The sequence below is a fragment of the Polyergus mexicanus genome, unplaced genomic scaffold (assembly GCF_030449975.1).
Source record: "Polyergus mexicanus isolate NDT 795.1 unplaced genomic scaffold, iyPolMexi1.0 SCAF_21, whole genome shotgun sequence".
Classification (NCBI taxonomy): Eukaryota; Metazoa; Arthropoda; class Insecta; order Hymenoptera; family Formicidae; genus Polyergus; species Polyergus mexicanus.
In genome coordinates, this window is record NW_027223341.1 from 4197976 (window position 1) to 4210295 (window position 12320).

At 39.9% G+C, this 12320-nt stretch overlaps 1 protein-coding gene across 1 annotated transcript; it reads left to right on the forward strand.

The window, feature by feature from the left end:
• The first annotated feature begins 386 nt into the window (after nucleotides 1-386).
• On the forward strand, nucleotides 387-1511 carry LOC138942201 (uncharacterized). Its single transcript, XM_070312245.1, has 2 exons — nucleotides 387-516; nucleotides 685-1511. Exons 1-2 carry the CDS (start codon nucleotides 387-389, stop codon nucleotides 1509-1511), a joined length of 957 nt encoding a protein of 318 aa, XP_070168346.1.
• The last annotated feature ends 10809 nt before the right edge of the window (nucleotides 1512-12320 follow it).

Below are 12320 nucleotides of genomic sequence, written 5' to 3' on the forward strand. Positions count from 1 at the left end.
TTAAAAAACGAATGTATGTTTATCGAAAAAGTTATAAGTATTTTTTAAAATGTAAAATCGGTATATCACTTAGTAAAGCAATATTTGCGGCATCAAGTTTATCAGGTATTGCTGTTACACCATTATTTGCAATAAGTGCCATATCTGTTATAATTGAAATATTAGATAATGAATTCAAAACATCATTAAAATTAATGGATAGGCTTGATGAATATAAATTATCATTTAATTTTTATTGTGAGTTATTACATTTATTTGAGGCTCAACAAATATCTGAAGAAGAAATTCATTTACGTGAAAAAGATTTTATTAAAAATTTGAAATACTTTCCACGTGAAAAGTACTTAAAACAAATGAAGATAAATGGTTATTCTTCAATGAAATAAATGAGCGTTAGTAAAAACGATATTATTGATGAATTACACAAACCAGCAAGGAAAAATTATCCAAGAAGATCTACTATTACATTAGGAATCGATGATCTTTGGCAGGCTGATCTTGTTGAAATGGATTCGGGTAACTTAAAGGGAATATCCAAAATTAATAAGGGATATAAATATTTATTAACAATTATTGATACTTTTTCCAAATTTGCTTGGGCAATACCTGTTAAAAATAAAACTGGAGAAAGTGTATCAAAGGCAATGAGTATTTGTTTTAAAAACCTATCGAAAAACCTTTCAGGTGCTTCACATTCAAGAATCGAAGGTTTGTCTCAAGGGGTTGACCCGAACTCACAGCATAAACCACCCAAAAATCTACAAACTGATAATGGGAAAGAATTTTATAATAAAGATTTTAAAAAACTCATGGAACAAAATAAAATTAATCATTATTCAACATATAGTGATAAAAAAGCTGCAATTGTTGAAAGATTTATCAGATCACTCAAAGAAATAATGTGGAAACAATTCAGTATACAGGGTAATTACAAGTGGGTTGATATATTACCAAATTTGCTTAATATTTATAACAATAGAAAGCATAGAACTATAGGAATGACACCATGTAAAGCGTCCTACGGACTTAAAACTAGTAAACTGTCTGAGAAGACGTCTGAAAGACTAAGTATGAAGGATGCGTCTGAAAGACACCTGAAGATGTGCCCAAAAGGCGCCCGAAAGGCACCTGAAAGACTAAGTCCAAGGGACGCTAAGTCTGAAGGGTGTTTAGTCCAAGGGACGCGATTCAAAGTTGGTGATTATGTAAGGATTAATAAATTAAAACATATGTTTGAAAAAGGATATACACCTAATTGGTCAACTGAAATATTTGTAATAGATAAAGTTTTTAAAAACATACCTCCATATTATCATATTAAAGATATGAAAGGTGAAGAGATTAAGGGAACTTTTTATGAACAAGAACTACAAAAAACTAAAATTCCAACTAACATCTATTTAGTTGTAAAAATATTAAAAAGAAAAGGAAATAAAGTTTATGTTAAATGGCTAGGCTTTGATAATACACATAACCAATGGATAAATAAGAAGGATCTAATCACTTCGTAAGCGTCCTTCGGACTTAGCGTCCTTGGACTTGCATTATAATTGGTCTTAATTTATAATTAGTCTTGATTCAGAATTTAACACTCTTAATTCAGGTGCTTGACCTGAAAGGTTTAGTCCGAAGGACGCCCTTAGTTTCTTTCAATATTTTAGAAATTCTTCTTTTTTTTGTTGCTTTTATGAATGATTTTGGTGTTTTTTAGTTGATTTTGATAGAGGAAAAAATCTGCGCTAGAATGTAACACATTGTATACTACTCCCTCGGGAATTTTTGACAAGTGCTTCACCCAGAAGTAATCCCTTTATTGGCTCGTTTCGAGGAATATAACCTTTCTTCTTTTCAGGATTTGTTATGTTGAACGCAATGTCATGATGGTGCGCGATGGCACCGCGATTTTCTCTTTTTTATAAAACGGTATTTGTACGTTGTCGAAAGTTAGACATTCTTGTTTATAATCGATGATAGTATTATTATCTTTTAAGAAACTAGCGCCTATTATGCTGTCGGCGGGTATACCGAAATTATCCCTGACGACATAGAATTTTGTTTCCTTTCCCATAATTTCGAAGGTGGTCGAGCCTAATGTCTTTATCGGCTTTTCTGAAATGCCTTTTAATTTTAGTGTATCCTTCACATTTATGGGTGTATTTTTTAAGATTCCTGCTTTTACGAGATTTACGGAGGACCCAGAGTCCACCATGAAGAAACAGTAAGCTTTGAAGTTTTTACACGTTACGACGACCTTCGGTTGGTGCGCCTTTGAGCCTATCGGACCTAAATTTGCAACTCCGATAGTGGCATCCGAATCGTCTGATATTGGTTTAGTTAATTGAGTGACCCGCTCTGAGTCACTATTATTTTTTAGTAGATTCTTAAAAAAACTGGAGCGCTGACTTTTATCATTAATGTTCAGGTTTGGCTCGTTGATGGTTCTGTTTGTATTGTAATGGGGAGCGCGGTTGCTTGGGCCGGTTCCCTGGTCGCGCTCACCGACGGGCGGCCCTCCGCGTTTCCCGACGGCTGAGTTCCTATGGCATTTCTGTACGCTAATTTTCGACACTCTGTAACTTTGTGTCCGGGATATTTGCAATAGTTACATACATTGGGAGCGTCCGATCCCGGTTGTCCCGGTACTAGGGGCCTGATCCACGGTCGCGGGACAAAATTGTTATTGGGATTTTTTAATATAGATTTAGGTTGTTCTATGTCGGGAGGTCTTGGGTTATTCACATCCGAATGCGTTACGGGGAATTGTCGAGGCGTAAATTGCCTTTCGCGTTGTTTTTCAATTTCTAGGTTCTTTGTGATTTTAACAGCCCATTCAATGGCTTCGTCCAATGTGTTAATATTTCTATGTTCCATACGCGTGATCACGTTGGAGGGTAATCCGTTTACAAATGCCTCTAATACTTCATTCTCGATTTCGTTATTGTATCGGTGAAGGTTTCCCGTGCCTTGACGGCGTTACCCGTCTAATATGGCGAGTCTTAAATCTTTAACTCTGCCCGCGTATTTTAAAACAGTCTCATTTGGCAATTTGTATGCATTTGCTAATTCTCCGCGGTATTGCGCCACGGACTTATTCGGAGCAAATATATTTTTAAGTTTGTCTAATAGATCAACGACGCGCGTGTATACGTTTCCTTCGATTACTTGGTACGCGTCGCTTTCTATTTTATTAATGATAAACTGTACGAGTTGCGGTTCTTGCACTGATGGTAACAAATCGCGAGCACGTTCACATGCTCGGGCGAACTAGAAGACCGAGATTTTGTATCCGTTAAACGGGGGAATATTAGCAACTACGTCTTTTAATTTTAGAGTTGGCATAATTCGGTCATCAAGGCATTCGTCGTATGCAGACGCGGCGCGCGAGGCTTCGTTCACGCGTTGCTTTAAATTATTTATCTGTTCCGGAAGTCTGCGCAATTGCGATAATTCTGACTGTATTTTAGAAAGGACGTCGAGTAGTGAGTTTGCGTCGATGAGATCAGCCGGTTTCTCACGGTCACTCACGTTCTTTTGTTTTCTTTCTGATTCTGAATCTATGTTCACTAAGCTATGCGATCTTGTATTGTGAGCCATGATTTTTATTTTGAATGTAATTAGTAATAATTAAAATAATGGTTATGCAATTCTGTAAGGTATAAGATACAAGAATATAAGATTAATACAATACGTACGATTAAAATGGTATGGTCCCTTTTAATCCTGTAAGAATATGATATAGTACAATAAAATAAAGACAGCGTGATAAATTAGTACGTAGATAATGACGAAAACCGTATAGTGGTTAAACAAAATCGTAAGAATATAATAGCAGTATAACAAAAGAAATATATGTATGTGCATGTAGTAATATGGTAATAAAATAAGAATGTTTTTATGGATTTTTAAAGTTACTTTACAAATTCTTGTAGCAAAATCGTAAATAGTAAAACTCGAGCAAATAATAATAAATGCAATAAATGGTATGTATGTATATAATGTCGAAGCTAGTAATTGTGGTATATATTTTGCAATAATAAAGATTCTTAACTAAGGAATATATATATATATATATATATATTTTTATTTATTCAAAGTTCTTCTTCGTATGCTTCTATTGTTAGAACCATAGTATCGTCATTGAGTGTTGCTTCAGGCAAATCCTCTTGAAATTCGGTAAATCTTAGGAAGCATTCAAAGCATTCGTTCCCGATTCTAGAGAGAGTTAACCTTTTTCGACATTCGTCACAATAGTGACTGGTAAAAATTCCGTCAATTATTAAAGTATGTCTAAAAATTTTATGCCAATTCGGTTTTTCAGAAGGGTCTATTGTATCACAGCACTCTTGGCAAAGTGTAGTTCCAACCTTTTGTTAATATATACCGTTGTTCTTTGGCAAAAATAAACTTGTCCCGTTATTGGGGGAGGGGTTGGTTCCTCGTAAATCGGCGTAAGGGGTCTCGAAAATATGTGCGGACACATGAATTTTATTTCACCTTGTAAGTAACAATGACATAATAACGAGAAGCTATTTAATATTGTAGGTTTTATTTAAAACAGATATTTATTATAAGGGAATATAAGAATATACGAATGTAGTACAACTCTTAACTGACGGCGAAGGATTGATTGACGCTCGCTGCTGCTCGTCTGTTTATGCCCGGAGAGTAAAAGACGCCGACCGAAGAGTAGTGCTTATTTTTTCGGACTCGCGGCTACCCTGTGATCTAGCCGCATACGTCAAAATAAAAGATTGCGCACGCGATAACAAAAATATCTCTTAGCGGCGACTTGCTAAAGGATTCGTTACTACTTTATGATCTAGCCGCAATATCGACATGCGATACTACGCATATCGGTACATATAATACGTACTTAAATCCTACAATATATATATATATATATATATATATATATTGAAAAATAGGCAATGCAATGAGATATAGGAATATTCTGAAAATAAGGTAATGCAATTATATGGTAGGGTGTAATAAAACACACACAAATAGTATAATATAAAAGCAACAATGGTATCTTTATTCGTTGTCGGCGCTAACGTTTCGAATTTGAGTCTTTTCGTAATATTCACGACGCGGATCGTTCTCCGGGATTTCTGAATATAGTAACGGAGATTGCTCGACCGTGATCGGAATTAATTGGTAAACAAAACTTTCTTTGTCATTTAACTGCTCACGAACCGGGGTGCTAGGATTGTCTGTAGTGTCGGTTCCGACGGAACGGTTCGCTAATTCTCTGAGCTGCGCTCTTATTTGACGTCGAAGCTGGTTTCTACGATCGGCGCGACGCGTTCTTGGCATGTCTTTCTTTCACAATATCCGTCCCTCGTTTCGTTCCGAATGTGCGGAATCTGGCCTGCACTAGAAGGAACGAACAGGGCGAGGCGTGCGGCGTTTCCTCACCGCTCTCAACGGTCTATTGATAGTAAAAGATTTCGGAGCAACAACGGGCGGTCTGTCCGCTCGGAGCCGTCACTCTCGATTCCGTTCATAAAGAACACGCGCAAGTTTCACAAAATTTGAATAAGGATTGATTTCAGTTTCATGCAGTGATTCTCTGAGGCACTTATTTTGCCCACATAACGATATCCATCATCTTATTCCAATCTCAATGTGCGGAATCTGGCCTGTACTGAAGAGAAGGAACAAGAAAGAGTGTGCGGAATCTTGTCTGCACTACCCTCCGTCTATCGTATGTACACAAAAAAAAACTCAAAGCTACGACGGGCGGTTTATCCGCTCTGAGCCGTCGCTTCAAATTCGCGACGCTACAAAGAGCTGGCTTTCACTCTCACAAAAATCAATCACTTCGTTACTGCGTGGCGTATCTCATTGGCTTTATAAAGATATTTAAACACTGATGTCTGTGTTACATTCGCGTTCTCAACGTGCGGAATCTGACCTGCACTGGGGAGAATCGCTCCTGTTACAAGTGACGAGCGGCGTATACAGGGTGATTCAAAACAACCTTCTGTCCTTACAATGTCATATACTTGACACTATTCTAAGACGATTTTTCCTTTGCCAAAATTTTTTCCGAGGCTTAGTTTTTAAATTATAAGCCAAAATAGTTAACGAATTACGGGCCTCATACGCGAGGCAGGCAGGGACGGCGCAATTCACCGTCCGATGCTGCTGATTACGTGAGGCGCTCGCTGCGATCAACTGTTTGCTACATGCGATGGAGTGTATGTGTGAGACAGAACGTATATACGTATACACACACATACACATTCTCTCTCTCTCTCTCTCTCTCTCTCTCTCTCTCTCTCTCCCTCTCTGTCTCTTTTACACCCATCGTATGTAGCAAACAACTGATCGCACACACGCACTCTCTTTCTCTCTCTCTCTCTCTCTCTCTCTCTCTCTCTCTCTCTCTCTCTGTTTTTCTCGCGGAATGAAAGAATTGTGCCGTTTAAGCGAATGTTAAAGGAGTATATTGTAATTAATGTAAACTAGATTTGTATTACAAATAGCTGAGAAAGCTAATAAAGATCAATCAATCAATCAATCAATCTCTTTTACATCTATCGCGTGTAGCAAACAGTTGATCGCACACATGCACTCTGTCTCTCTCTCTCTCTCTGTCACACACTAATTCTTACCTTTTATGTAGTAATTCGTTGTCCTCATACGACTCAATAAGTAATACTTCCGTATGATAGAACGAGTAACTAGCAAACTTTTTTCACTCATAAATTGTACCACTTATCGAACTTTTACGAATTAATCTACGCACTTTATCGATAAATTGAATTTATTAACGATTATAACGGTTAATCACAATCTACCGATTACTACCGATTAATTATTAAAATATCTCGAAGAAAGAAACGCGTTATTCGATGCGGAAACTGCGCGACGACAACAAGCAAGTTGTATCGGTACTAGCATTGCCGGCATGCCGGCTGCCGGCTGCCGAACAACTGAATGTACCACATTACGCGTGATCGACGCGGACGCTATCATGTGTCCTGTGATCGGCTAAAGCCTTCGACACTGTAAATACGGTACTTTCGAAAACATGAAACTATAAAATATGAAAATATAATGACGTATAATAACATCGTTTTTTTTAATAAATTTAGTTTATCGATGCGTGGATTAATTCGTAAAAGTTCGATAAGTGGTACAATTTGTGAGTGAAAAAAAGTTTGCTAGTTACTTGTTGTATCACACGGAAATATTACTTATTGAGTCGTATAAGGGCAACGAATCTCTACATACAAGGTAAGAGTCAGTGAGTGAGAAAAAGAGAATGTGTATTTGTGTGTATACGTATTTACGTTCTCTCTCACACATACACTCCATCGCATGTAGCAAACAGGTGATCGCAGCGAGCGCCTCACGTAATCACCAGCATCGGACGGTGAGTTGCGCCGCTCCTGCCTGCCTCGCGTATGCGGCCCGTAATTCGTTAACTATTTTAGCTTATAATTTAAAAACTAAGCCTCGGAAAAAATTTTGGCAAAGAAAAAATCGTTTTAGAATAGTGTCAAGTATATGACATTAGTAGTGTATCTAGGCCGGTTCTAAGCCATGGTCCTCTGAGGGGGGGTGAGGGGTGAGGGGAAACCGGCGCGGGGGGATGACGTCACGGGGGGGTATGACGTCACGGGGAGGGGGGTGACGTCACGGGGTGGGAATGACGTCAGGGGGGGGTGACGTCACGGGGGTGAGTATGACGTCACGTGGGTACGACATCACGGGGGGGTGGGAATGACGTCACGCGGGGGTGACCGCGGCGGAACGGTAGGCGCGGGGTCCGCGGTGAGGGGGAGGGGACCGCGGCGGAACGGTAGGCGCGGGGTCCGCGGAGAGGGGGAAGGGGGACCGCGGCGGAACGGTAGGTGCGGGGTCCGCGGAGAGGGAAAGGGGGACCGCGGCGGTACGGTGGGTGCGGGGTCCGCGGAGAGGGGGAGGGGACCGCGGCGGAACGGTTGGCGCGGGGTCCGCGGAGAGGGGGAAGGGGGACCGCGGCGGAACGGTAGGCGCTGGGGCCGCGGAGAGGGGAAGGGGGACCGCGGCGGAATGGTAGGTGCGGGGCCGCGGGGAAGAGGGAACGCGAAGGTACGATGCCGCGAGTAGGTGTGACAGAGATAGCGCGAGGCGTCCGCAATGTGTAAGAGAAGGATAGCGCTAATGATATTCTATGGGCGTGGGAGAAGAATAGCGCGAGGCGGTGCGAGAGAGAGAGCGTCCGCATGCACTTGAAAGAGAGATAGCGTCCGCAAGTTAAATTTTGCAAACTGTGCATATCTATTACACCGTTTTTATTCATGCATAAAGAATGGGATAAATAATTAAATTCACAGATAGTTAGTAAAATAACTTATTTATTACAAGCCTCGTGAAGAATATCATTTACAGCACATGTCAATAACTCGCAATCTATGAGCGATTCGCTGTTAAACATATCACTTTCATGTATAGTTTTTGTAGCGTCGCATACATTAGCGATATTATTCTGTTGTAAAACAATTACAAATTGTTTGAATTTTTCATTTACAATATGCGTATTTTCGCATAACCAGTAATACATATGATCTATACATTTTTCAAAATCGAATAAATAGAATAGAGTTGGCGGCTTCATATATAAAGAATTATTTGATAATCCAATTTTTATAATATTCGAATCAGATATTTTAACCACTTCGAATGTCAAATCTCGAATCCGCAATGGGATTTCAGCCGATTGTAGAAGTCGTTCAATGTCCGCACGTTTCTGCATTAGCGATTTCCACGTTTCAAAGGGCAATATTATTTGATTGCCCCGATTATCGCCGAGAACCAATTCCACGCAAGATACAGTTCCAACGTTTATTCCAATGTCCAAATATTTGTACGACGTCGGAGTTAAGGCGTATCGTCTTCCGAGTATACGAACCGCGCGACGAGACTCGGATGAAATGCTAGGGAGTAAAAACAATATTATTTATATAAATATTTAAAAAGTATAAAAAATATTTAAAAAGTATAAAAAATATTCAAGTTAATTAAAACTTACTTGTTACATTTCTTCTTACACGGTGAAGTTTCATCAGCATCTTGAATCGGAACGTAATAATTCATGCGGCTTCCTTCAGTGGGATACATTTTTATATGAACCTTTCACACAAGTGGTTGATGCAATACTGAACGTATTGAACATATTTAAAATATGTATTAGCGTTTCAAAATTGCAATGTGGTGGGGGATTATTAATGACACGATATTTTTTTCAATTTTTCCATTCAAGCGCCGATATACGGCTGCTTCGCGATGACATCATCACCAGGTGTGAGATTTAGCCGAATGCACAAAAATGCAACGTAATATAAAATTTGCAAGCGCCGATGTGCGACTGCTTCGCGATGACATCGCCTATAGATATCAGATTTCAAACGCGCGTGTCAAAACATGACAAAATCCTATAATATAAGGATAATCCTCATGATTAAATTGCACTAACATTGGACAGCTGCATGTAATTTGAAACTTTTGCGATACATCTGGGATTTGACATCAGCTCTAGACGACAAAATGCAATAATCGACATTAGCCAAAATGTATGTGACAAATCGCGAAATAAAGATTTAGACACACATGATGGAAAGAAACATCAAGATAGAATATAAAATCATGGTAAAGAGGCACACTCTGTCAGTATTTTCGCCAAGAGTTCCGAGACAAGAGCTGTTAATAAGCACATCTTGTTAGCAAAAAATTTTTTGTATAAATTTGGAAATATGGCGGAAAACAATGCCGAACGAAATCTACGCGAGCAATCTGCAAGGGTGAATTCGATAGAGGAGTACGTTGCGTGGGAGCAACGATGCGACGAATATATCGAATCATTAGAAGGACAAAGTCGAATCAAACGTCCACGATTATCGATTGGGATTCGACAATCGCTGATTGCCCGAATTGCACGACTCGAGGGATTGAAGAACTCGTTACGCACACGTTTTGTACACGCGGGTGCAGGATGCAGCACGCGACAACACGGATTAACTTGGCGAGAGATCGATACGGCGTTCGAGAGCCGCATATTGACTGGTGCGGTTATAAATCATAATCACATCGAGCCTCGTCAATTTTTCGGGGATGCTAAAGACATTGTGCTCGAACACGTGCAAACCATGCTGAAAAAACACTTTAGTGTTTTTCCCTAGTGGACCCAGATGTGTGCGCAATGTATTTTGACCCTCGGACGTTTGTAGCAGATGTTGAACCGATGTCACAAGCGTTTCAGGCATGGTTTCGAAAACTTCTTCCACATACGGAGACGATCTTTCGTGCAATATTTGACTCGATTGTACATCTTTTATGGGAGTAGAAGTTATCACATTCGATAATTGTTTCATTCGCTTACGTTTCGATTGATTTGGAGTAGAAGTTATTAGCGAATCGTTCAATGATATATTTGACCTTGTTCGCTTTGTTCCAGACTCTTTTTTCAGATGCTTGTCTTCGAGCATACTCGATGGTTCGATTTTCGCTTCATTAGATTCCACATTGATTGTATTTTCGACAAGTTGTTTTAGAGGTTCGATAATTGGTTTAAAGTGCCTCTCCAATGCGACGTCTTCCTCCATTTGACCGGTTTTTAAAGAACGATATTTTTTGCGGATTGATTCGCTCGTTTTTACAATCTCTCTCGCAATTTTCTCACGATCGTCATTGTCAATCGTCATCGTCATGTTGCGCTCGGACGAAAATTTTTAGACGTTGCTCGATCGATGTATCGATAGCGACTAACCACTTTACGGTATTGCAAAATCGTTAAATCCTTTTCGATATCTTCCATTAGTCTGTAAACTGTCTTTATCAATCACTACAAATCCATACTTGTGTTGCCAACATTTCTGACAGAATGCGCGAAAATCGCCGTAAGACATGTCAGTATTTACATGATCGTTGTATACATGTTTCAAGTTTGTACCATCTTGTTTAAATAAAATCAGTAAATTTGCATTGTCCCGTATAAGATGCTTGGGTATCTTGGCATACGTTTGACAAAGATAGAAACAGTCGACGCTCGAATGTCGACCCATTGCAAAGTACTCTCTTATCGTATCTTGCTTATCGCACGCCACGTCGTCAAAGATAAAAATGGAATTCGGAAGCGCCTCGCTCGGTGGAATAACGTCACTATTATTAGAGAATGTAAAATAACCAATTTCATCGATCGATAATAGCAAATTTTCCAAGTATCGATATTTCGGTTGTTGAAGCGATTTCGAATATACGTACACATTCTCGAAATGTACACCGTGTGGACTTTCTATCAAACTTATCAACACGTTAGTCTTACCGCAATTCGAAGGACCGCAAATGATACCGCGTATAGTAGTCGGCAGCATGTTTCCATGCTTGCGTATTTCTTTCTCGGACATTACTCGTGTTTTATCGTCAAAATTTATCACTTTGATTATCGTCGCTTGTCGCGCGAACCGCATGTTTGCTCTCGCGAATCTCAAATCAGATTTTGGAAAATGAGTCATCGGGGCCCTATTTATAGAGGCGCACCGAATCGAAACCGCTCAGTCTCAAAAATGTTTCTTCTTCTATCGGTTGACAGCGATATTCTCGAGCTTACCACCGAGCAGTTACAGATTATCTCCAAGATTGTTTTACTGCGAGACTTTGGTAGCTACGTGGAACAATTGTGGGACAAGCTTCCCGAACATATAAAAGCTGACTCAGAGGTTCAACAGTATCGTCGATGCACGCGACATTATAATTTGTCGTGGCAACAAACACATTTCGACGGTCCAACACCGTTAATAAAAAATTGTGACAAATGTCAGCAAAAATTATAAGAGGTAGCGGTTTGTTAAATCGTGCGATAAACGCACTTCCTATCGAATTACATATTCCAGGCTATCAGTTTTGTGGACCAGGAACTCATTTAGAAACACGATTGGCTAGAGGCGATCGAGGTATCAATCCATTGGATGCCGCGTGTCGCGAGCACGACATAGCTTATTCCCGAAGCAACGATCTTGGTCAACGACACGTTGCGAATAATATACTCGCCACGAAAGCGCGAACGCGTATTACCGCGAGAGATTCGACTCTTGGCGAAAGAGCAGCCGCTACAGCTGTTTGGGCGGCTATGAAGGCAAAGACAAAATTCGATATGGGGCTGAAAACAAAAAAATCATCGATGAAGAAAAAGACTGCGAAAAAACGAATACTTCCTATAGCAAAGCGCGGTGGTATCTTACCAATTTTACCATTATTGGGAGTTCTCGGTTCGTTGGCTGGCGGAGCAGCGGGAATCGCGAAGGCGGTGAACGATAGCAAGGCGACGCAAC